The 25,222-nt window shown below is 45.5% G+C and overlaps 1 protein-coding gene across 1 annotated transcript in view; it reads right to left on the reverse strand.

Annotated features, from left to right (window-relative positions):
* The window catches only part of TRPC7 (transient receptor potential cation channel subfamily C member 7), a gene marked incomplete at its 5' end in the record, with an annotated part of 128,444 nt that extends 105,022 nt beyond the window's left edge, over positions 1 to 23,422 (reverse strand). Inside the window, 1 exon segment of the mRNA NM_001145753.1 lies at positions 22,645 to 23,422. Coding sequence (NP_001139225.1) covers positions 22,645 to 23,422 — 778 coding nt within the window.
* Positions 23,423 to 25,222: the final 1,800 nt, after the last annotated feature.

Consider the following 25,222-nt stretch of genomic DNA (forward strand, 5'->3'; position numbering starts at 1 on the left):
CTGATCAGGCTTTGCATGGGAGAGATGATTTGGGTGGTTCGTTTTTGGTTGGGCTCTAGAATCTGAGTGTCTGGGTTCAAATACCAGCTGCTGCATACTGTCTGTGTGATTTTGAGTGTGTAACTTAATCTGCCTCTGTGATCTAGCTTAATCTGTATAATTGGGATGATACCATTATTTACTTTATAGGGTTGTTGTAAGGAGTAAACTAAGTAAGATAATGTAAGTTGTTTAACACACTATGTGATAAGTATTCACCAGTATCATGATCCATGTGACTTGTAGGTTAGCAGAATGTAAACATGGAAAGTTGGCTCTAGCGGCGTGTTGGTTTTCAAGTGCCTTTTCTAACAAAGCATACATGCCCCTAGGTGGATTCAGTTCCATGGCTTCACCTTGTGTCAGTCCTCAGGTGGAAGGTGTAGGTGGCCGGACAGGAGACTGGAGCAGGGTCTGGAACAGAGTCCTTGGCCATTCACAGTGGAGGTGCAGGCCCCTGGGTGCTGAGCCTGAATCTACAGGTGACTGCACCACCTTTCTTAGCCAGCAGTGTTGACAGTCCTCTGTTGATACTTTGGTTTCCGTCCTGACTTCTGGTCTCTTTAATTGGCAGCTTCTGACATGTAAGGGAGTCCTTTAGCCGTCACTGTGACATTGTGAAGCCCCGGAAGTAATACACTATTCTGCTTGTGTTTTTACAACTCCCCTCTGATGCATTCAGAAATTTGCCTAAGGAGAATGGAGGCTGTCTTTCCAGGAAACAGATGAGCGACTGTATTTGATTCTAATTCAACCAGTATATTTGAGTGCCCACTGTGGGCCAGACACTGGGGATAGAGACCTCAATAAAACACAGTCCTTGCCTCCGAGGAATCCAGGGTCTCCTGGAGAGAATGACAAGCGACTAGGTAAGGACCACAAGGTGATATAAATCACCAGGGGTATGCGACCCAGTTACAGCTGGGCAACTTCAAAGAGGAGGCAGAGTATTAACTGAGTCCTGAGGATGGCTGGCAGCTGGCAGTGGCGAGGCAGGTGTCGGGAGGAGGGCGACAGGGAGTGGATGTTCCAGGGAGGGGGACTGGAAGTGCAGAGGCCCAGAGGGCAGAGCACCTGCACCCACGGGTGGACTGGGATGGGTATTAGCTGCTAACCACAGACGGTTACATGCATAGGTTATGCGCATTATCCAGTGTTTTACATAACCTGTCATAATTAACTAAATGCAAGTGTGCTCATGGATCCAGAGAGGAATTCATGTACCATCTCTGCACATCCTTATCCAGATGAAAGCTGTTACTTGTTCTCTCTGGCTGAGCGCCCAGAAGAGTCTTTCTTCAGCTTTCTGCTTTCTCTGCTGGAACCACGGGGAACAAAGACAGGAAGGCAGGTCTACTTGTATGAACCTTGCCCTGTGCCCACTCCTCACAGCTCCAGGCCTCCCGGGAGGCTCCAGGGCTCCCTTCCCTCTCTCTGCAGACTCGCTGTCTCTGCCTCTGTCTTTCTCTGTTTCCTCTCCCCCACCCCTCGCTGTGTCTCACTTCACTCTGTCAACCATACGTCAGTGCTCCATGGTAGCTCAAGCCATGACTCAGGAAATCAATCAGGATATATGAGCTCAAAGAGAAGGAGGGACCTCAGGAAACCTTGCGATTCACTTACATAGGAGACCCACCTTTCCTTTGCCTTCCTGCCCTGCCTCCATGTGGGGTTGACCTAAACTTGATGGCTGGGTCTCCCGACTCACTGGGAATGGGAGACAGCGTTAAAGTGTATGGCTGTTACAGTTTTCACTGCTATTAGGTATCACTTATTGAATGCTTAGTGTGCCAGGCCCCGGACTGAACGCTTTACATATTGAGCTCATTGGATTCTCATGACACACCTAAGAAGCAGATATCATCACCATTCCTCTTTATAGACAGAGGAACTGAGGCCCAGCGACTTCAGTGGCAGCTGGGATATGACCTTGGGTATGGTTGACTCCCAAGTCCATAATGCTAACACTGGGAAGCACTCATCTGGTAAAAATATCAGCTGCCCTGGCACATGCTCTGAAACCTTGAGCACTACCCTTAAGGGGCAGATTCATGGGACTTCTGGTGAAAGGGAAGAGAGATGAGGGCCCATTGGTAAGAGAAAAGGTGCTGAAACTGTGAGCGGCAATACCCTGTGCACCCGTACCCAGGGGCAGGCCAGGGAGGTTGATGGGCTGGGCTCAGGGAGCTGAGCTTGCCTCGGACTCGTGTGTTGGCTTCTGAATGTCAGGGAGAAAGTCATCCCTAATGGGATGTGCCATTCCCGTTGCTCCCAAGGCCCTAAGCCTTTTCTTTAAGTGCCAGTCTGTCCTCCCCGTGCCCCTCTGCATCCTTTTTGCTCTTAAGTTTCCCACCAGAGGGCCATACACCTCTGTTCTGTAACAGGTCCCTCTCCCCCATGCAGGGTCATTGTCTTCACAGTGGGAAGGTAGGGGAATGGGTGAGAAGCAGAGAGGTTGCAGCCTTTCCACCCTGCAGTAGCTGGAGCACCTTGCAGCTCATTCTTCAGATGTACCTGGCGGGATGAAGTGGCATTGCTTGTGCCTGGTGAATTTCAAAGGGGGCAGCATGGTGACTGCTGTTCACTGGCTTTTAGCAAGCATGATTTTTGGGTCTGTCTGCTGTGTTGGACCTGAGGCATACAGTATAGCTGTAGAATTAACTTTCTGTTCCTGGATCCTTCCAAAGCTTTCATTCATAAACACACCTAAGCCACTTTGGTCCATGGATTGGCTCACAGAAGAACTCATGTATTCATTTCTTCATTCATGAACCAACAAAAATGCATAGAGCATCGCCCCCATGCTGAGCACTCTGCTAGGGCCCTGAAGATCAATAAGGAGCAAGGGAGGCATGGTTGCTTCCCCCAGGGAGCCAACAGAGCAGAGGGGAGAAGGGGCAGTGAGGGTCCTGCAGCCAAATGTGATGGGGAGCTCTCCTTTTTGTGTAAATTAGATGTGAGTTTCTTCTTCTTACCGCACCTGTGGGATATGGAAGTTCCTGGGCTAGAGGTCAAATTGGGGCTACAGCTAACAGCCTACACCACAGCCATAGCCACAGCCATGCCAAACCCGAGCTGCTTCTGTGACCTATGCCACAGCTTGAGGCATTGCCATATCCTTAACCCACTGAGTGAAGCCAGGAATCAAATCCCCATCCTCTTGGATACTGATTGGGTTCTTAACTCACTGAGTCACAACGGGAACTCTTAGACCTGAGTTTCTTGACATTCTGCCTCATTCCCAGGAAAAGTTCCCTTCCAAATAAACCTAGTTGGTGAGCAGTAGAAACATTAAAAGTCTATGAGCTAGAAAGCGTGAGTGCTTTCCAGTAATCTATCCTTGCACAATGTTCCCCTGGCTGAACCTTTGCTTACAGGGCTTTCTGTGTTCTAGAAGCTCTGCCCAGTACTGGCGTAAGGAGGACTGGGATGTGGTTACCGCCCAGCCGTGGGAGGGGCTGCACATAGCCCAGTCATTCTGAAATTATATGGCAGTGCTGTTCACTCATTCAGCACATAGCCACTGAGCTCCCATTCTGTTCCAGGTACGTTCTCAGTCTTTGAATACAGCCATTACCAAAACAGACTCCTTACCCTTGTGGAGCTCATATTTTACTGGGGCCCCGGGGACCACAGATTGCTCTTTCATCTAGATAGAAGAGGAGCTCCCTGAGGAGGTGGTTTTGGATGGAGACTTGGAGAAGAAGGGAGCTGTCTGTGGTAGATAGATGAGGAAGGAGTGCTCCAGACGGAAGGTCCCCAGTGCGGAGCGGGAGAGGAGTGCCAAGAGGAAGAGGGGGGCATCCGGTATTTTTGAGGACTAGCAAGGAGGCCAGTTCCTGGGGCAGAGTTCGTGAGGAGGAGAACAGGAAGAGGTGAGGCCAGAGGAACTGCAGGGGACAGACGGCCAAAGCCCAAATAGGCACTTGTGATGCTGCGGCTTTTACTCTGGTGAGATGGGGAGTCATGGGAAGGCTTTGGAAAGCAGAATTAGCATGATCTGGAGGATGTTTAAAGAGGACCACTCTGGCTGCTGGGATGCAGTAAGTTGTAAGGAGCAAGAGCAGAGGCCCGAAGACCAATTAAGAGGCTATTGCATTTACCCGGGGAAGAGATGGAGGTGGCCTAGGTCAGAAAATTAAATGGTCAGGGGGATGAGAAGAGTAGAGTTCTGGATGAATTTGAAAGATAGAGCCAAGAGGATTTATTGATGGATTGGACATCAAGAAAGAAAAAAGAAGGAGAAGAGATAGGATGAGTGACTCTGAGGTTTCTGGTCTGAACAACCATTTATGAGATGAGCCCTTTGTTAGATGAGCTTTTTCCCTCTTCCTGCTCTTTCTCCATGAGAGGAGTGTGCTTCCTTCCCCATTGATATTGAACTTGGTTATGGGACTTAACTTCAGCCCATTAAAGTAAAGGCTGTACTTTAGCCCATTTACTACAGTGCGTAACCTTTAAACCTAGGTCTGCAGAGGCATCATGTATTTTTCCTTGTCTCTCTGGGAGTTCTGACCTCTGCCATGAGTACCCTTGGTCTCTACTGTCCATCCAGCCTGGACCCCAGGATTAGGTATGTAGAGCAGCCTTCTCCCCAACCCTCAGACTTGTAGACATGATAGTAAATGTTGACATGTAGACTGTTGCATTTTAGGGTGGTTTGTCACACAACATTATGGTGGCAGTGTCTGCCTGACAAAGGGTCACAGACAGGTAAGCTGGGTGCTTTGGGACACCAGCATCAATGATAGGCTTTTATTCCTGCCTGGGTATTTAGGGAAGTTGCCCTAGAGGAAATAAGTTGTGACTGGATCTTGAAGAATAAAATCAGTTGCCAAGTTCAAGAAGTGGAGGAAGGGCATTCCAAGTTGAGGATATGACATAAGCAGGGTTCTAGAGGCGCAAGAAATATACTGTATGAGTATCCGGGAAACTAGGCAAGCGGAGGCAGAGGGCAGCGTAAGATGAGTCTGGGGGAAGTAGGCAGGAGCCATGCCGCAGATGGTTTTGTTTTCCATGATAAGGAGCTGGAACTTCCTCCCATAGGCAGTTGGCACCACAGTTAAGTGGGAGAAGGGCCTGGTTGACTTGCATTTCCCTGGGACCCTTTTGGCCCTATGCGGAGGACCACCTCAGTGGTGGGAAGTTGGGGCTTGGAGGTGGGATCAGTGTGGAAGCTGCTGTGATCATCTGGCCAGGTGCAGGGGTGGAAATGGATTGGGGAATACATTTAGGGTTTAGTACCAGCAGGATTTAGGGTGCAGAGGGGAAGCAAGAATTCAATAAATGGCATCCTTTGTATGTCAAACAATGAAAGGAAATGCCCTAAAATATTAGTATCTGATGGGACTATAGGTGAATTTTCTTACAAACGAACAGTTTCATTTCTTGCATTAATTGCACATTTTCCAACGTGAAGAAATAATTTTGAGTTGAGTTATGGTATTTAAACCTGCCTATTTTCCTTTGGGCAAAGTTTGCTGAACTCTTTAATCTCAGTGTTGGAGAGGGGTATCCAGCCTTGGTGCTGTCTCAGCCAGGCCTGCCATCTTCTCTACTTGATATCTAATACATTAAAAGGACATCCAAAATGAGATTCAGAGCAAATACGACCTAGGCATCTTATTTGTACTTACTGTCTCTTGTGAAAACATTTCAGAGAAACACTAATTTAGAGTTGGCATCACCAGATAATACAACCCTTCCAGAGGATTATGCCAAGACTCACCTGATTATGGATTCAGAATAGTAAATGTTCATGACACTTGTTTTAAAGAGTAATTAGAGCATAGCATATGTATAGAAGTAATTTTTTAAAAATTTGCTTGTGATTGCTGAAAATGCTGTTGATGAAGAGGGGCTGACTAGACGGCAAAGTAGGGATTAAAAAACGTAGAGGGCCCTGCTCACTAGGAAACAAAACCCCAAAGCCGTATTAGGCAAATAGTACTCATGACTTCTCTGATCAAGAAGCATGCACCGGTCTTTTCACCGCCTTACCAGTATCCATTGAATCCTCAAGCCTGGACCGAGGCTCTTCTTTTCTTTTCCTAAGAACCTCTGCCCTTCTCAAGACCAGCTCAAAGATAACTCCAGGATGGCTTTCCCGATATCCCTGGGGGAAATCTGTCACACTGGAGCACCGCTGCATTTTATTCTTAGGGTCCAGTAGCCCTCTCAAAGTGCTCTCTGTATATTTGGTATTTTCATATTTAACTGATCAACTTTATTCATTTGTATATCTTAGCCCAAGTCTTGCCACATTACAGGACTTAATAAATGCTGTATAAAATGACCGTGCATATACCCTGATTCAAGAATTTTATGTATGGGAAATTGAGGTGCAAGTAAGTGCTGGTGTATGGCTACCAGGGAATTGATCTAGGAGCAGCACTGTGGGGTATACTTGGCACTCAGAGATGCTCTTGAAGCCAAACCTGCCTGTTAAAGGCTCATTATCTTAAGCATAGAAAACTACACTGACTTTCTAAAAATCCCTGAGGACATGGGTAAAATATGAGTAAGTGATTGCATTCAAATAAGTTAAAATCTAATCAGGAAAATCAGATTCTGTTTTTTTTTTTGACTGATTTATCCAATGAATGACTGAGTAACCCTTGGAAGTAGGACCTAAAGCTGTTGTGTACGTATGAAAAAAAGAGAGCTGAGTCTTTGACATGTTTTCATGTATCTCTACAGCTTCCACTGTTACCTCCATGCCGATGACTTCTAGATTTTTACCTCCCACCTGTATTCTGAGGAGCAAATTTAAATATTCAGCTGCCAAGTGGTCATCTGCACTGGTAAGTTCCACAGAGGTGTCAAACTCTGCACGCCCTGAATTGAACATATGGGTCTTCCATCTAACAACCAGGCCTGATCTTCTGCTTTTTGCTTCAGGAAAGAGAGTCCCCATTCACTAAGCCTCCTGCGCTAGAAATCCTGGGTTCTCCTTTGTCCCTGTTTCAATTAGTTATCAAGATCTGCAGATGGTGATCTAAAGATTCTCCACTGTCTAACCACTGCCACACACACTCACAGTCATCTTAATTCAGGCCCTTATAATTTAGTGTCTAGACTTGTGAATTAGCCTCCTAATTGGACTCTTTATTGACAATAGTTCCCTTCTACCCGGATGCCAAACCACTGTCCCTTTGTTAAGCACATATGGAAGAAAATCCACACATCTTTATTGTCATATTTCAATATACTTCGCTAAGATTGCCCCCTTCCCATAAACCCACCTCCCCTCCAGCTACACCTGACCACCAAGCACACCCTTTCATGCCTCTGCACATGCTCACTCATCTGCCTTTATGCCTTTCTCTCCTCCATCTGCCAAACTCATCCTTCAGCAATCACTTTAAAATATCATCTCTTCCAGAATCCTTCTCTCACATCACCAGGCAGTTCATTGCATTCTTTTTTGTGTTGTCATAGAGTTTTGCTCCGATTCCCCTGCATTGTATTTGTCCTCTGCTTTGAGGACAGAATTCAGGTCTCTTCCACACTTGTAGACCTGGTACATAGTATCTGACCATATCTGGCACACAGAAGGAAGACTACCTTTTGCCAAAATCATTTAATCCCTCTCAGTCTGTTTCCTCATCTCTACAATGGGAGTAATATCTCTTAAACCTCAACTTGGACGACATTTATGACTGTAGAAAGGAGAAGCAGAAAGGGCTAGAAAAGTTGGGACTCAACAAGGAATTAGGAGTCAAAGCATTTGGCAGTATGAATAAGGAGGATGAGCTATGGAGCAGTAGAATGGCTGAGCCGAGGTCACACATCAGTTCCTGGTAGAGCCCTGGGTCTCCTCCTTCAGTACCCACGTCCTAGCATCCAGATCACCTGTGTGACATATGCCATGTCCTGGGCAGAGTGTGCCTACAAAGCTGTAAGCTATTTGGTTCCCTCAAGCCATTTCCAGAATCTGACTACCATGAGCACACCCTTCACATGTTTGCTTTAGGGAAAGAAAAGATACAACTGTATGTTAAAAATCTGGTTTCTACAGTTATAATTTTAGAGGGGATACCATCTGGAGAAATCAACTCCTGCTCCTAGATTTTTTCAGCCAAATTAAACATTTTCTCACATTTCCTGGAGGTCATCTTCATGTTTCTGTTAAAATATTGGCTTTAAACACAGAAAACATCAAGTTTCTTATGTGCTGTGGAAAGGTCTTGGGTGAATTCTTTGGAGTATAAACTTTAAACAAAATTAATAATCATCAGAGAAGAGAAATTATCATCAGAAAGATTTTTGGGCTGCTGTTTTCAAACACTATGCAGGAGAAGCTATTTACTCCACAGGGGAAGCCCTGGTCTTTATCAAGCAAAAGGCATGCTACTCTTCCCAAAAATGCGAATGTGACTTCTGCCCAACCCCACACCCCCAACCCCCCTGTCCAAGCAATTGTATTACTAGTAAATGGGAAGTGTGTTGTATTTCCAGCATATGTGTGTGTGTGTGTGTGTGTGTGTGTGTGCGCGTGCATGCTTGTGTGTGTATGTGTATGTTTGTGTGTGTCTCTGTGTATGAGAGTGAGAGAAAGAGAGAGAAGCTTAGCATTTCACTGCGGCCCTTCTTAATGTTCAAAGCACTTATCCATCAATAATTAGCAAACCTGCCCTGGAGCTCAGAAAAACAGGTCATTATTATTAATTTCACACTGCAGGTATGGGAGACAGAAAGACCATAATAATATGAAAGATAATTATGCTACAAGCATTTGGGGAACCCTTTTCTGTTTGAGAGTTGATAGTGCTTAGAAAATTTTAGCTTCAGTCATTCTTACATCACTAATTTTAGGACTAGGTATACAAGTTGAGTTTCCTTATTTTTCCTGGATCTTATGCCATCCTGCCTCTACGGTGACCAGAGCCTATACTCCAACTCCTCCAGGCTTCCTGGGATTTTGGCAAAGGTACCCTGCCACCTGATCTGTCTTACTGAGAGCTGATGGAAAAGCCCATGGCCTCCTAGTGCCAGGGCAATACGTATTTTGAAAGGAAGCCCATGCCAGTATATTAAGAGTGTTTATTGCAGAGTATCTTACCCCTGCACTGTGTTTGAGTGTAAAACACTTATGGTAGACACTGATCACACAGTTTAAAAAAAGACTCTTAGTTCATCACTGCCAAACAAGATTTCTGTATGATGGAAACTTCTTTCCCTTAGCACTCAAATGCAGTTCTCTCAGTTTCTTTGTTGGTATTAAATGAACCTCTTATCTGGAGTCCAGGAGCTATAGTGGTTTCTGCCAGCTTCTTACAGTTCATGGGCTTGAAGGGTAGCAGAATCTGCCACCCTAAAATATGCCACTTTGTCATCAGGATTATTTCGAGCTAAAGGTAGTCAAGAAATAGTCTGCATTCTGTTTGGGTAAAAGCAGAACGTAAATTTGTAAAGAGTGTCCCTGCTCCAGTCTCTACCAAGGAAAAGAGAAGTTAATCTCCAGAGACAACGCTAGACCTTTCAGCCCAGAGACAGCGCCAGAGGAATCTATGTAACCTTGTTAAAACTAGCTCTCGCCTACTGTTAGTTCCCCCATATATTTACCTCCTACAGTTTGATGCCCTTACCAACTCAGAGTTCTTTTCTGTTATCTTGTCATGTCTCTAAAAATTTATTCTTTTGTTAACATGATCTGTAAGCTCAAGTCCTAGCCACCCCTTTGAGTTACTGAGTTCTCTCTTCTACTTGCATGATGAACGTATTAAAAAACATCTATTTTTTTTGTTTGTTTATCTGTCTTTTCTCAGTCTAGTTTGTAGAACTCTAGCTGGGGAACCTAGAAGGATAGGAAGAAAAAGATTTTTTTTTTCTGCTCTGTTGCCTAATGGAAGAAGAGAACCATGACTATTTGTTTGGTAAAAACCAAACACTGAAATAATCCGAAGCCAGAAAAAAAACTTTTAAAATTGAAAAAAAATTAATGGAACGTGGCTTTTGGCTATTTCTTTTAAGAATGTATGGCTTAAATGTACGTAGCTGGGGTTTGATGGGTAAATGAGTAGTCATGTCCCCTGGCATTCACGTCATTTTCCTTAATTACAATAAGTTCTTTTGGTTGATATTTTCACATAGGAGCCACCATCTATAGAGCTGAAATCAAATCTTGGTAATTTACTGGAAGGAGCAGAAGAATGTTGCTCTTAAGAAGGTGAGCAAATTTCTTCCTTATATCTAAATAAATTCCAGATGTATTAAAAGTTAATTATACAAAAATGAAGTAGTATCATTACTAGAAGAAAACACAGGTACATTTTAAAAATAATCTTTGCATAGGGAGACCTTTAGAAGCATGACATGAAACCTAGAAGCCACAACTAAAGACTGACAAATCAGACAAAATAAAATTTACGCATGGCTGTTCAGAAAAGAATACCATAAGAGACAACAAGCTGAAAAATATTTGCTATATACCGTATAGATAAAGGTCTACTTTCTTTTTCGTAAAAACAATTCTTACAAAATAAAAATTAAAAGAGGAATGAACAAAATATGAATGTAAAAAGTGGACAAAGGTAGCAACAAACAATTCATAGAGAAATGAATACAAATGGACAATAAACAAAAAGGTGTCTAATCTTTAAAAAACTCACGTTAGGCTAGTACTGAATGACCATTTGTTACCTATGAAACCAGTAACAATTAAAAAGTTTGGCAGCACTCACTGTGGGCAGGAGAGTGTGTAAAAGACACTTTTACACCCTGGTGGTGATGTTTATAATTTGGCACTTCGCTATGGGATGGGCAGTTGTCACTCTGTAGCACAGTTTTAAATATTCATGCTCTTTGATCCGGCAGTTCCTTTTCGAGGAGTTTAGCCTACGCATGTGCTCCCAGAAGTGCACAAAGCTATATGTACATGGATGTTCAATGCAGAATTGTTTATCAGAATAAAAGCTGCAACTAATCTGAAGGCCCAGAGATAAGGCAATGTTACATAAATGACGGTGCGTCTGTGCTGTGGACACTCTACAGCTCTTGGAGCCAGGGCTGGACTTTGAGATACTGATATGGAAAGACATCTCTGCAGATTTTATTAAGTGAAGAAAAGTAAGTTGGGAACTCAATGTGGAGTATGTTTCAATACATATAAGACACAAAGTAAATAGACATGTCTGTTTACATAGGCTGTGAATATATGCCTATGTGTGAATAAAAGAGTTATACCCGGATATAGAATAAATGATTAATAAGGCTGAGTCTGAGAAATGCGATTGGGCAGGAGAGAGGGTTCAAGGAAGGGAGAGCTTACTCCTTACTGTATATCGTCGAGTCCTATCTGAATTATTTTTACATCATATATTCCTTTGATAAAAATTGGAGAAGATGGGTGGCTTCCTCATTTGTCCCTTATTCCTGTGTGCTCTGCTACAAAGGGAACCCCAAGGAGAAACCAGACTCTTGACTGCTGCAGGCTGAGTTCCTGCATCTACAAGGAACTCTTCAGTCAGGTACAGATCCAGCAGCAAGGGGGGGACCCCAGATCGTCGTCATGGTGTAGTTCTGGTCCTCAGTGTGGATTCATTCAGTGGAATCCGACTCAGCCCACATTGCCGAAGTCATTTTGGAAACAAATCTCTGATCTTAGCTCGCTTATCAGTGACTTTTTTTTCGAGCTCCCTCTTGTACTCCCCAGGAAGTAGAGACAACAGCCCTCACCCTTCTTTCCTAATAGCCCTTTGGGTAATTGATTCATATTTCCTTGGCTTTCCCCATCCCCTCCTCTACCACTTAGTCCTTTAACTCTTATATGCAATTTCCAGGGTCTTCTAAGTGTCTTTTACATAAAACTTCAACAAAAAATGGTAAACGTCCACTGGGGCAGCTGGCCCTGAAGCTGTCTTGGTCCTGCCTGGTCCCCCCACTGGCTGGGCTGGCAAAGGGCTAGTGGATGGCCTCAGAGGCCTCTCTGTTCACCACGCCAGTTCTGCAGGGCCATCAGCAGCATATCCAGGATCCCTGGGATCTGTCTTCTCATTCTGCTTAGGGCTGCTAGCGGGTGGGGTGTAAGAGAAAGAGCCTTTCAGGATATGAGGACGCCCTTCTCACTTTTAAGTGGATTGTCACCAGTCCCTGGGGCAGTGAGGTCTCTTTGGGAGAGAAAGGTGAAGGTGACACTCTGCAAACCAAACCTGAGTCCAAACATCATTCAGTAGCCCTTGAAGGAAAGCAAAATATGCCATGTTGGTGTATTGATTATTTTGAGCTGTAGACACTTACAGCAACAGCACATGCAGAAAGAAGCTTTCTCCGAACGCCGGCCTTATCTGCCTAAAGACAGAACAGAGTGTCCAAAAGGAACCTGATTGTCATAGATCTGCCCCCCCATGCCCCACCCAGGAAGCTTTCTGAAGCAAGGAAGATGGGCTCTTATCATGGGAGAGGAGGTGCTACACCCAGACAGACCTTGTTACAAACTGTCATGCCTCCCACTGTTCTCCTAAGGTCCATCCATGCTTCCCCAAAATCATGTGTGGGCCCCTAAAAGGCCTACCCTAGTCCTTTCCTGTTAGGGTGGTATTTAGTTTTGGATTCCAAGCCACCTCAGAGAGTTACTCATTTTTATACATGAGGTACACATGCTTCTAACTTCTGTTTGTTTTTCTTCTCTTACTCTTTTATTGCATGGGGTCTCAGCTCTGAACTCAGAGGGTGGTGGGAAAATTGTTCCCCTGCACAGGCCTGTCTGTCTCTCTGTGGGCGGAGCTGGGACACCCTTCTTCACATGGCCCTGCCCCAGTCCCCAGGGCCACCCTCACCCTATACTGGTCCACAGGAGATAGGTGGTGGGGCCCAGGGATTTAGTTATTGATTCTCTGTAGGGACTCTGAAGATCATCACAATGGCACGAAGATTATTTTAAATTAAAAACATCTGAACAAAACAGTAGCTAAACTTCTTTTGCTGATTAAGCGAAAATCCAGCAGCCATAAATCCCCTTTGTGGCGGGTGTTGGGGGTGTGGTTTACAGCCTAAAAAGTAGATTGACCACTAGTACCCAGATGAGAACAAACATCACCAACTCTCATGCCTCCCATTTGTTTCCCTAAAAGCCCAGGTGTGTCCTAAATGTGCTTTTTTTCTGTAGAAACTCTTTTCTCCTCTTCCTTTCCTTACTCGGTATATAAACCCCTGTCTTGAGCAGTGCAGAGACGTGCTGCTTTTATGCATTTCTATGTGTGTATGAAAAATTTTCTCTTGTTAATCTCTTTTGTTAGTAAATTTACAGGCCCCCAACTATTCTTTTGTTAATCTTTGAATCTGTCTCTTCTCTTGTTAATCTGTCTTTTGTTAGTAAATTTACAGGCCCCCAACTATCGAAGCCTAAGATGGTAGTGGAAATTTTTTCCTCCCAAAACAGGACGCTAAAATTTTCTAGAAACTTATGTATAAAGTATTGACATCTCATGAGGGACTGTTGCACTATTCATATTTTGATATTCATATCAAAATGCATACATTAAAGTGGGTGCTTTTCTTCAGGGGTGGGGAGGAGAGGCACGAGGATAAAGTATGAAGGGAAACAAAAATACGATGGTAAAGAGCCACCGGCGAAGTCGCAGTAGGCAGTGTTTGCACCTGGGGTAGCGGGAGCACTAGACGGAAACGTGCCGAAACAGAAGGCGCTCTTAGACGGCGGGATTGTTGCTGATCTTTTTGTTCTACTTCTCTTGTATTTTCTAAAAGTTTTATAATCAGTGTGTTTTATTTTCATTATCCCCAAGCCCAAAAGTTGAAAATGTTTTCTCCTGCTTGGGTGGGCGGGCCCCAATACTCAATTTCCCCCATTGCTTCTGTCAGCTGCCTCCCACTTCTTACCCATCTGCCTCTCCTACATACACACACTCACACGCACACACACACGCACACGTGTGCATGCATGTGCATACTCGCGTATACTCGCACACGCACGTGCACACAGACACAGACACACACACACACAGGCTTTTACAGAATTCCCATATCTTTGTCTTGGCTTGTGCAAGGATCAGTAGTCTCTACCTTTTTTTCCAGAATGACCTCCTAGTTTTAGGATTGTCTTCGTTTTCCAAGAATAACTGACCTGTGCCCTTTTATCCTGCCCTGCTTTGTGGGTCTGCCTAGATTCCTGGTGTCCGCCTTCCTCAGTTTATCTCAGTCTGGTGCTGCCACATTGTGTGGAAACGAGTTGTGCCCCCCCAACTCACATCCTTTCCTGAACTTCAGAATAGCACCATGTTTAGAGATAGGGTTTGCAGGTGTAATGTGTTAAGACAAGGTCCTACTGGAAGAGAGTGGGCCCTTTTAAGAAGAGGGTAAGAGACACAGAGGCACACAGGGAGCTCACTGTGTGATGACAGACAGGGGCTGGAGTGGCGTCTACAAGCAAAGGATTGCCGAGGAAGCACCTCTCCCACCCTGGAGCCTTCAGAGTGAACATGGCCCTGCCAGCACCTTGATTCTGGACTTCTGGCCACCAGCACTGTGAGAAAATAAATTTCTCTTGTTTTCAGTCACCGCATGTGTCGTCCTCTGTTACAGCAGCCCCAAGAAACTAACACATCTAAGCTAGGCTCAATTGGGTGTTCACCAGGGAGAATTCTGTGTGCCCAGAAAAGCCTGCCTCCAGGACCGTCCTGGACTGGCATTCTCAACAGCTGGAGTCTTGGGGGAAGATGAGGGAGAGGTCTCCTTTTTGCCTTTATTTGTGCTAAAACCAGCTCCAGTTGAACACAAATCAGAGATGAAATTAGGCCTTTTCCTCTACTTTAATGAAAACTTTACTTGGGCCATGCAGCGAACACTGAGAGAAAGATGTTCTCAGAATCTGGAAAGTGCAGTGGAAAGATTAAAATCCTGTGGAAACCTTGCTTTTTCCCTCCCTGCTGTGTCTCTCCACTGCCGGAGCACTAATAGGCTCTAGGGACAGAAGTTCCTGGGAGCTCACAGTCAAGAAAGCTGTCCTGGAAACAGCCAGGAGCCATTACCTCCTGCGACTGTGCTGTCACTCCAGCTGCAGTGAGTCACCTGCTGTTTGAGATGTGCTGGTCCTTCTGCCACTCCCCGCATCCTGGGAGGACTACCACCGGTCTTGTCCCCACTAAGCTGGTTTCTCCAGTAGGCACAGTGGATCTTTCCCCAGGCTACAGATGAGAGTCACTCACTCATCTGCTGAAACGTTTGGACCGTCCTCATTCACCATACAGTGAAGTCTGTTTTCTTCCGGTGGCTGCCAAGCAGTGTGGTCTATGGCTAAGGTGTCCTTCTGCACCTCCAGCCCCTGCTACCTCTCCTGTTCACTCCCTGCTCTCAGTTCTCTACAAGGCCTCTCTTTCCTTCTCTGCACCGGGCTAGTTCATGTGCATTGTCTATGCCTAGAACCATCTTCCCATTCCCTGCTGTCTGTTTATCTCTCCCATACCTTCCATTTTCATTTAAATGTTACCGTCTCTGAGAAATCTTTAAGCACCTGCACACGCACAGAGGCAGCTCTTTTAAGCCTGCTGGTTTACTGCGTAGCCTCTGCATGATTTGCAAAGCCATGTTTCTGTGATCACATGGAGCGTGCCTGTCTCTTCCACTAGACTGCTAGGTTCTGAGGGCAGGAACTGTATCTTTTTCATCGTTTCATCCCAGCACCCAATCCAGAGCCTGGCTCAGGCTAGAGGCGTGATTAAATATGTGTTGTACGAATGCTGAACTTTCAGGTAGCTCTGGAACCAGGCTCCACCCTGATCTGCTCTTCTCTGGGTCTGCAGACCAAATTCCCATCTACCCTCCTCGCATGTATTTTCCACATTCAATCTGCATGTGAATTCACTGCTAGGAAAAGACAGGCCTCCCCGTCGATGGTGTGCGCAGCATACTTGATTAGTGTTGCCCGGCTGTGATTAATTTATATATAGAATTGTAACTTTTTTCAGAGAAGAACCCTGCATTTCCATCTTATCCTTCTGATGTAATTTGTGCTACTGCTCATTGATATCCTCCAAGAACTGCCTCCATTTTCTCCGTATCTCTGATATTTCAGACTGATAGTTGCACTTGTATAGGAAATGATTTTCCCAGGTTTTTTTTTTGTATGTGTGTAGTGATGAATATTTTCCCCAGAGATAGAGCTCAGAAAATAATCTTTGTCTGTACTTGGCAGGAGCTCTGCCTCCCGGTTTCCTCCTGCCTGCTCCTTTGCAGCCTCTGTCTTTCCTGCCTGCGTTGCTGCTTTTCCCAGCAATATTTTAGCAGCACGCCAAGCTTCTTCAGTTTCAGGGGTCTGCATTTTTCCAATTGGGACATACTCCCTTGGCCTATTTCTATTCATGGAGCTCACACATACAGCCTGTGTGTCTTCTTGTTCTGGAAAGATCTTTGAGGTTGGGAGAGAGGCTTAAGCAGAAATCAGAAGACCCCCTGAGGAGGGGAAATTCTGAAACCTCAGTTATGTTTATTGGGGGGAAAAGTGGTAGTGTGGAAAATGCAGTGGGCTTTGGGGAACACACAGGGATCCCCACTGAGATCTCTGGGGAAGATTCGAGTCAGGTCCTCTGCAAACAGAGTTGATATTCTTCACCTCATTCAATCCTCACCAGCCCCCCCAGAGGTCATTACTCATTAATTCACTCGCCGACTCTTTACTGAACTAATGTTTACTGAGTACCTAATATGTGCCAGGACATTCTGGAGGTTAAATGGTATGAGGCATTGAAAGCTCTTAACAGTGGGGTGGATTGAGATGTCATTTACAGGCATTAGGGTAAGGGCAGGGGTGGGGAGAACAGGGCTCCGTCTTGGAGATGTGAGAGTTCTATTCTAACATCTGTTCTCTCTTCACCCCTATTTTTCGAATAAGAAAATTGACTTTTACTGGATGTCCAAGATTATATGTTGCTACCAGATGGCTGTGAACTGGAACCCAGGTCAGTCTGATGCCAGAGCCGAGGTCTGTGCTCTCTGTTCCATACCCTTGAGAAAATGAAGCATGGCTGCACTGGGTGCTCACCCCAACCCTGTCCCCTGTCCTTATCTCTGTCTAGCATAGTGGCCCCTTTTATGTCCCCTGAATGCCTGTCACCCAGCTTACACTGTCTCTCGTATTTTAGAGGTTACTCCTTTTGGCATAAAGAGTAGAAGAGGAAAATTAAACAACTTGAGGCATAGTGGTGATCCAATGAAAAATCATCATTAAAAGACATTAATTAGCTCATTTTCCTATGATGACTCATTAAGGAATGCTCTGGTGAAAGTGCTTCTCCAGACACTTAGGTAGGAAAATAGAAAAAGGCAAAGTTAACAGGTGGATTCACCTCTGCCTCTTCTCCTGAGACCAGCCAGTCCCTGGAGATTTGGAGACTGGCGCTCATGCTCTGACCGCACTTTCCCTGTGCATGCAGAGTGGGACCGTCCCGTCACAGCGCACCACTTGACATCTGTGATCTGTCTCTTCCCTGCTTACATTCTGCATCCTCAGATGCTCCAGCAGAGGACTTGGGTGGCACAGTCAGATCCACGAGGGTCTTTTGGATGATATATAAATGAGTGCTTTGAGGAAGTTTCTGCCTGATTCTCTTAAAAAGCAGCAACAACTTGCTTTTAAGACTTGCAGCCTTCACAGCTTAAACATATTTTCCCCGTGGAAAAAGAAACAATTTTCAAGTCATTTTCTGCATATTAAGCAGGCATTTGTTTATACTGCCAGCCAAGCTTTCAGACTTCAAGGAAATGTATTTTCCCAGGATGTTGGACTATAAAACTTAAAAAATACTAAAAACATTCAAAGGGTATGGGAAACAGGTGCAAACATAGACTCCACTGCAGGCTGGGGGCAATGGGCTTGTTCAGCTTTGGGACCACCCTAGTCCCAGAAGGAGCCTTTGCTCAAGCTTCCTGGCTCTGGATTCCGGGGTTCAAATGTGCTCTGGGTTCTTGCTACCACAATATGAAGTCACCCTTCCCCTTTCTGCCTTTCAGTCCCCTCTTCCATTTCAATAAGTTTGCAAGCAGATTGCAAACTGTCATCTCAACATCTTTACCTTCCACAATGGGATCTCACTAGAGATCATAGCAGGTGGCAAATTGGTCCGATTTATCATTATTTGCATTTTTAATTTGTGGTATTTTAGGCTGGGAGAGTTTTTTATGGGTCTTAAAATGGCAACACAAACATTGATACATAATTCATTATCTGTTTTTCATAATACATGTGGTTAACAACCCATTGACAACACAGAAAAATCATCAACACTTTAAGCAAGATAGAATTACAGCTTTAGCTTTTTTACCCCCTACTCTTCCTCTCTGTGGTCTCTAAGAATGAAGTGCTTGTAACCGAGGCATCATCTGCAGCCTCTGTGCTGGTGTTTGTTAACAGGAAAAGCTTTCTCAGTTGCAACTTTGTTATTATTCAGAATGATCAAATCTTAACCTACTGAGGTAAAGTATTTGTTGTGCTTCCACAGTTTCTTGAATTGGGAACATTGGGTAGGTTTTTGTTTTGTTTTGTTTTTGTTTGTTTTTGCTTTTTAGTGCTACACCTGCATATGGAAGTTCCCAGGCTAGGGGTCAACTGGAGCTGCAGCTGCCCTCCTATGCCACAGCCACAGCAACGCCAGATCCAAGCCACATTTGCAACCTACACTGCAGTTCATGGCAACGTGGGATCCTTAACCCACTGAGCGAGGCCAGGGATCGAACCCTCATGCTCATGGATACGAGCCAGGCTTGTTACCGCTGAGCCACAACAGCAATTCCTGGGTAGTTTTTAATTTAAGCAAAAGATGAGAAAGCAAGGGAAAACCTCCAGTCCTCATCCTGCTTTCGCTTTGTTTCCCAAAGCCCTGAATTTCACTCTGTAACACTCCCCTGTCCTGCTTTCCTTCCCCATCCCCTCCTCACCCCACGAGGCATTGCTGTTGGCATAACTCTTAAGTTGGAAGAAAGAGGAACACCTGTAATCCCTTTGAAACAACAGTTCCACAGATAAATGACACACATAGACAAAATGCCCCAGAATTTGATTGGAAAGACACTAGCAAAATAAAGGGGAACCTGAATAGTTTCATCAGAAGGATGATCAGTGAAGAAAACCAAGCAGTTGAAATGATTATCCTTTAAGGATATCTTTTATCCAAATATTTATGGAATGCTTACTAGATTACTGGGTACCATTCATGGCGTGTGGAAGGCCTCACTAGCCACATCAGCCTCACTAGCCATGTCAAGTTCTAGTATCTTTCTAGACCCAAAGTAGGTAAGAAAGACATAAGAAAATTCTTGAATAGCTGCAAAATTTCCACACTAAGAATAATGACTTGCTATTAGATATCTGAGTCCAGCCACAATTTGCTGCAGACCTTGGCATTGGATGTACTTTTTATTAATGACTAAACTTTCTTCTGGTAATAAATTAAAGAGACTCCAAAAACCATATCTTGGGCAACTAAATCCAGATTTTCATGCATGGTATTTTCCAGTCAGGAAGAGTCACTCCCAGAGTGAGTGTTTTAGAGGACCTGGAGGTGACAGATGACATCTCCAGTGAGCACTGGGCCATCTCCATAACACAAGGTTACAGTCGTCAGTGTGTCGTCCCTTTAAAGCAGAACAGACTCCTGGACAGTGAGGACGTATCACTTGCTCTTTATTCTTTTATGACAATTTGACTTCCCTGTTGCTAATAAACTGCTCTCTTCTTCTCTGAGATTTATAATGTCAGGAGTGCACTGACAAGGATAGTTAAATAAGTAATAAGGTTCTGAGGGAATGCTTATGTTAGTATATAACGCACCATTTGTCAGCGATCTGAAAGGCATTATTTCAAACAGAGATAACTAGGGGATGTTACTAGCCAGCAGATATATTTATTCATGGCAGTGTAGAAAAGATTTGTCATCGTGTGAGTCATGTTCTTAATTGTCCATACTTTTTGTAAGTTACTTTTAAAATGAAAATATCATAGCAGATATTTTAAATAAATTTCCAATTTTAGATACTATATGTACCAAAAATATGCCAGACTTGGGTTTTAGGAAAGAAAACAAATGGCTGAGATGTACTTCCAAATGTTAGCCTAGCATCGATTTATTTAGTAAGGCTGGCCTGCTGCCAGAATCCACATAAGTAGAGAATTGTGCAGTTATCCAGATAATCTGATCCAAAAAACATCTTTTGCTTGAAATGTTTTTTTTTTTTTTCCCCCTCGGGCAGAAATATCTAAGCTCTTTGGCTTAACCATCTCTTTTATATGATTTGTGCAAATTCCGTGTGAAGCCAGGGAACAAACAAAACTCCCCTAAGCTTCCTTGAGACATCACTGGCCGTACTGCTGGTAGGTGGAATTTATTGTACAGAAACAAAGAAATAAGAGGGAATAGCTACATTCCTTGGAGTCTCTTTGGTTAACCTCTACACTGACCACCACCAGTTTTTCTGTGAACATGATAGGATTTATGGAAGTGGTTCCAAGTCAGGAGATGCGTCCAAGATGAGGGGACAGATGGAGTAGAATTAGTTTAATTATAGGATTTTTCATCTATTTATAATTTGTGGTGACCGGCAGCTTCCTGTGGGCCTGGCTCTTCTGCGCCTGGCTGTGGCCGATCCCATTCCTGCAGAGAGGTTCAGGGGCCCCAGGCGTGCACAACACAACTGTCCCCTCTGTGGTCCCAGTGCTTCATAACCCAAATCCTCTACCTCATCTTACGTACCAGCCAAGTAAATTTCCAAAACCCTAGCTTTCATTTCAGCCTCCTAATTATGAACTTTCAGTGGCTCTCCGTTTCCTGCAGGATCCCAACTGCTCAGCTTGACGGGCAGGGCCCTCTGAGATCTGTCTGCTCATCCCTTCGGGTTTCCTGCTGTGTGTCGCTACAGGAAGGCGTTACAGTCGTCACAGGGGGCTTCTCAGTCCTCTGCCTGCTGTGGGCCGTTCCGGACCTCTCACCTTCCCTTCCCTCCTCTGAATGTCTACCTCTCTCCCCACTGATTCAGCTCCTCCTGCTCATTAAAGCCCACTTCACTTCATTTCTTCCTTTGAGATCTACCTCAACATGGTCCTTGGGGCCTCCTTTTCCGTGAGTTGGTGCCCATTCTTGTCCACCTGAATGTGTCCCATGCAGGGGCAACTCTTGCACTGACAGCTTGTTTGGACGATGAACCTTTTCCCTCCCGAGGTATGTTCCCCAGCTGCATTGTCAGCCTCCCACGTGACACCCTTTTCGCATGCTCCGTGACATCATGGGTTCTGATTGAATGGCAGGATGAGAAATTATGTAGTTTCTACTCTTTCAGTCACACCTTCTGCAGTAGAAGGATCTATTCAGATAGAGACAAATGTAACTCTGAGAACCCCAACGCATGAACAAGGCTTCTGACTTTACAACTTCCCACATTGGCCAAGAGCTGCCTTTAGGGCTGAGTGCCTGGAATAAAACAATGGTTTTATTACTTTTTAGCTATATGATATCTCTCTATCTCTGTGTCTTCACACAAATTAAAGATAATCATGGTTCCCATACCAATGGCTGTTGAGGGGATTAAAGAATATCATATAGGTAAGGAAGTTAGTGCTTGGCACATGGTAAGTGCCCACTAAATATTGGGTCTTAATTTAATATTAAATTGTTAAAATAATTAGGTCCTAGTCTTCTCTCTCTCTCTTTTTTTTGGTCTTTCCTAGGGCTGCACCTGCAGCATACGGAGGTTCCCAGGCCAGGGGTCCAGTCAGAACTACCGCTGCCGGCCTATGCCAGAGCCACAGCAACGCCAGATCCGAGCTGCATCTGTGACTTACACCATAGCCCACAGCAACGCCGGATCCTTAACCCACTGAACAAGGCCCGGGATCGAACCCACAGCCTCATGGTTCCTGGTTGGATTCATTAACCACTGAGCCATGATGGGAATCCCAGTCTTCTCTTTTAAGGGAAGAGTCAGTTGACAGTAAAAGCCTGGGACCGTTATGCAGTAACAGACTTTGGAGATGGGTCTGCATCCCCTGGGCTAGTCTGGCAGTTCCAGGTATTCTCAGGGAGTTGCCCTGGGTCCATCTACTGGGATGACAACCCCAGCTGTACAGAGGCAGTTTTATTTTCATTTCCTGTACCTCTTCCTCAGCTCTTTGACAGAACTTGCAAGCCTTTCTCTATTTAGCCAGTTATTACTATTGAATCTAGGAGCAGCCCAGCCTAGGATGAGTTAGAGCCAATCTGAACAAGACAAGTGAAAACTATGCAGATGAGACAATCAAAATGTCCAAGACCAGGACTGGAAAACAAGCACAGGTATCGTAGACACCTGTGAGCTGCCTGCAGAGCTGAGGCCTTCACACCAGAACCGCAGTGGACTCCTGCCTGTGTGCTGCATTTTTTCCTATGTGCATTTGTGTGTCAGTCACCTCTTGACCAAATTATGTGGTTGCAGGTGTTTGACCTAATGGGCTGCTTTTCCTTCAGGCCTACACCTGCCACAGGTTGAGGAAGTTCCCTTCCTCCCTGTGGGCCTGTTCCAGGCACGACCCCGCCTTAGACCTGAAGACGACCCGTTTGTCTCCTGGACACGCCTGGAAGAGCCCACCAGCCAATCTGCCTGCGGGGTGGTAAGTGGGAGAGTTACCTTGAATTCGGTCTCGATGTTGGCTAGTCTGGCGAGTTCGTTGCTCAGCTCCAGCGCGGTGAGGACAGGGTCCTCGCTGGACAGGGACAAGTAAGCAGCACTTGCCAGCCCCTTGTAGGCGTTCATGCGCGAGCGGGAGTGGCTGAAGGAGTCCTTCCGCTGCTTCTCGGTGCACTCATTGCACTTGCAGAAGTAGTCGTGCGGCCGCTCGATGCGGGCGCCCTTGAGCAGGAGGATGTGCACGATCTCATACTCCTGGCAGTGGGCCGCCAGGATGATGGGCGTGATGTCGTGGGAGAAGCGCGTGCCGTCCTCGTCGTAGGCATAGAAGTCGTCGTCGCGCAGCTCCTGCTCCAGTGGGCTGAGCGTCAGGCGCTGGCCCTGCGCGAAGGCCGGGTGGTTGAGGATGGCCTCCACGATGCGGACGTAGCCCTTGCTGATGGCCAGCAGCAGCGCGTCCCCCACCCGCGCCAGGTTCTCCTTCTTGAGCAGCAGTTCCGTGACCTCCAGGTGCTCGTTGCCCACCGCCAGCTGCAGCGCGTTCTGCCCCATGTAGTCCACGCAGTTGAAGTTGAGGGTCTTGGACTCCTCCAGCATCTTCCTGACCACCGGGATGTTGCCATACTCGGCCGAGTCCAGGAAGCGCTCCTCCTCCGGCGTCAGGCTCGTGCCCTTCTCGTTAAACATGTAGGCAGGACCCCGGATGGCCTGACGGCGGCCCTTTTCTCTCAGTGTCGTGTGCCGGCGCTGCATGTTTTTGAAGGTGCTGCTCCCCAACCTGTGGGGCGACAAGGCAGGAATGCTTGTTACTCTCCCAGGATTCTGCAGCTTCCCCAAGGGCAGAGCAAACAGAAACGGTTAAAATGAAAAGGAATGTCACAGTTGGAAAATTATGAGAAATGTTGCAATCTTATTATAAATTACTGCTTTTTCACTAAGTGTAAGGCACATTGGATCACCTGAGCAATTCTTCTAGTAAGAGAAGAATATTGATTTAGTTATGCAGTATCTGTATGCCTTGGGTGGAGGAGTGTCTGGAGGGCTGAAATGTGGGTTTAGGCCAACTTGAATGGGAGGTGGAGAGCGTGAAGTCATGATATGGCTGAAACATACCTGTCTGTTTTATTTCCCTTTGTGCAAAGTCAGGCATGTCGCTAGACTTCCTGTGCTTTAGTTCAGTGCTTCTCTGCTTTTACCAGTATCGTGTGGATAACTTGTGTGCCACAGGGTCCATAGGAGGACTACGTGAAGTAACATGCGTGTGGAAAGGACTCAGTCGGTGCTGGTTTTATGCTCTGCTCCTGCCTGTTGGTATGGCCACTTCTCCAAGGGCTGTGCCGTAGAGATGGCCACCAGGGATCCTGGCGCCTTTGCTTCAGATGTATTGTCCCCACTGAGCTCCCACACTACGACAAAACTGCTTCAGTATGCAGGCATGGCCACATGCCTCTGTTTCTACGCTTAGTGCTGTGCTGTATCGGGCCTGTGCTTTCTTTGTCATCCCCATGTAGCCCAAGCACCCACGAAAGGGCAAGGTGTGGCATGAAGCAGGCATAGACTCATTGCCGCTTACTCATGGCCACTGGGTACGCCTTCCTGAGGAAATTCAGCCATAGTTTCTTAAGAGCAAGCTTGAATTTTTATATGGATGGAAAAGCAGGTTAATTTATATGCTGAGCTGATTTTCAATGTGTTGTCCTTACCTATTGTGGTAACATACAGTGTAACATTAATACTAATACTATTAGCAGGAGTAGTCAACATTTATTAAACACCTGTGATGTGCCTCAAACAACTAAGAGGTTAATGTACTTTACGTATATTGCCAGCGTAATTCTTGCATAAACCCTATGGCGTAGATGCTATTATTATCCTTAGCTCACATGAAGATCCCGAGACAGGCTGTCACATCAGCAGGTCTAGCGTAGGAATCCTGGCTCCAGCTTTTGCCAGCCCTGTGACTTTGGACAAGTTACCTAACCGTTAGTTTGTCAGGGTTTTGAAATGGCAGACTAGAGGGAATAATAGCTGTCACGTATTTGAGCTTGAGCTGGACCCCCATCTCTGGATCACCTTGACTCCTTGTTCGAGATGCTTTAACTATAAAGTAGAGACTCTGGACCAGACGTTCCCTAATTCTCAACCAACTTGAACCTCTCACACTGTTTTGATTCTCCAGTTGGCCCTACCTATATTTTCAAATCTCCTTTTCTAGTCTGTCCCCACTCAAATCATTCACATGTTAGGATGGCATACATTTCAAAAAGAAAGTATCTGTTGTAAAGAGCAAGTACTTGGGGTGTCTTAGACTATTTTCCGTGTTCCCGATTGTTTTTCGTTTTTGTCGTTGTTGTTATTGGTCAAGTCTCCATGTATTAAGAATACTCAGGGAGTTCCCACTGTGGTGCAGTGGGTTAAGATTATGACTGCGGTGGCTTGAGTTGCTCCAGAGGCATGGACCGGACACATTGGGTTAAAGGATCTGGTGGTGCCACAGCTGCGGCATAAGTCATAGCTGTGGCTCAGATTCAGTCCCTGACCCAGGAACTTCCATATGCCGCAGGTGCAGCCTCCCCCC

Source organism: Sus scrofa, chromosome 2 (genome assembly GCF_054392235.1).
Source record: "Sus scrofa isolate SSC_HxYL_T2T_F1_AM1 chromosome 2, Sscrofa_HxYL_maternal_Yorkshire_Landrace_v2.0, whole genome shotgun sequence".
Taxonomy (NCBI): domain Eukaryota; kingdom Metazoa; phylum Chordata; class Mammalia; order Artiodactyla; family Suidae; genus Sus; species Sus scrofa.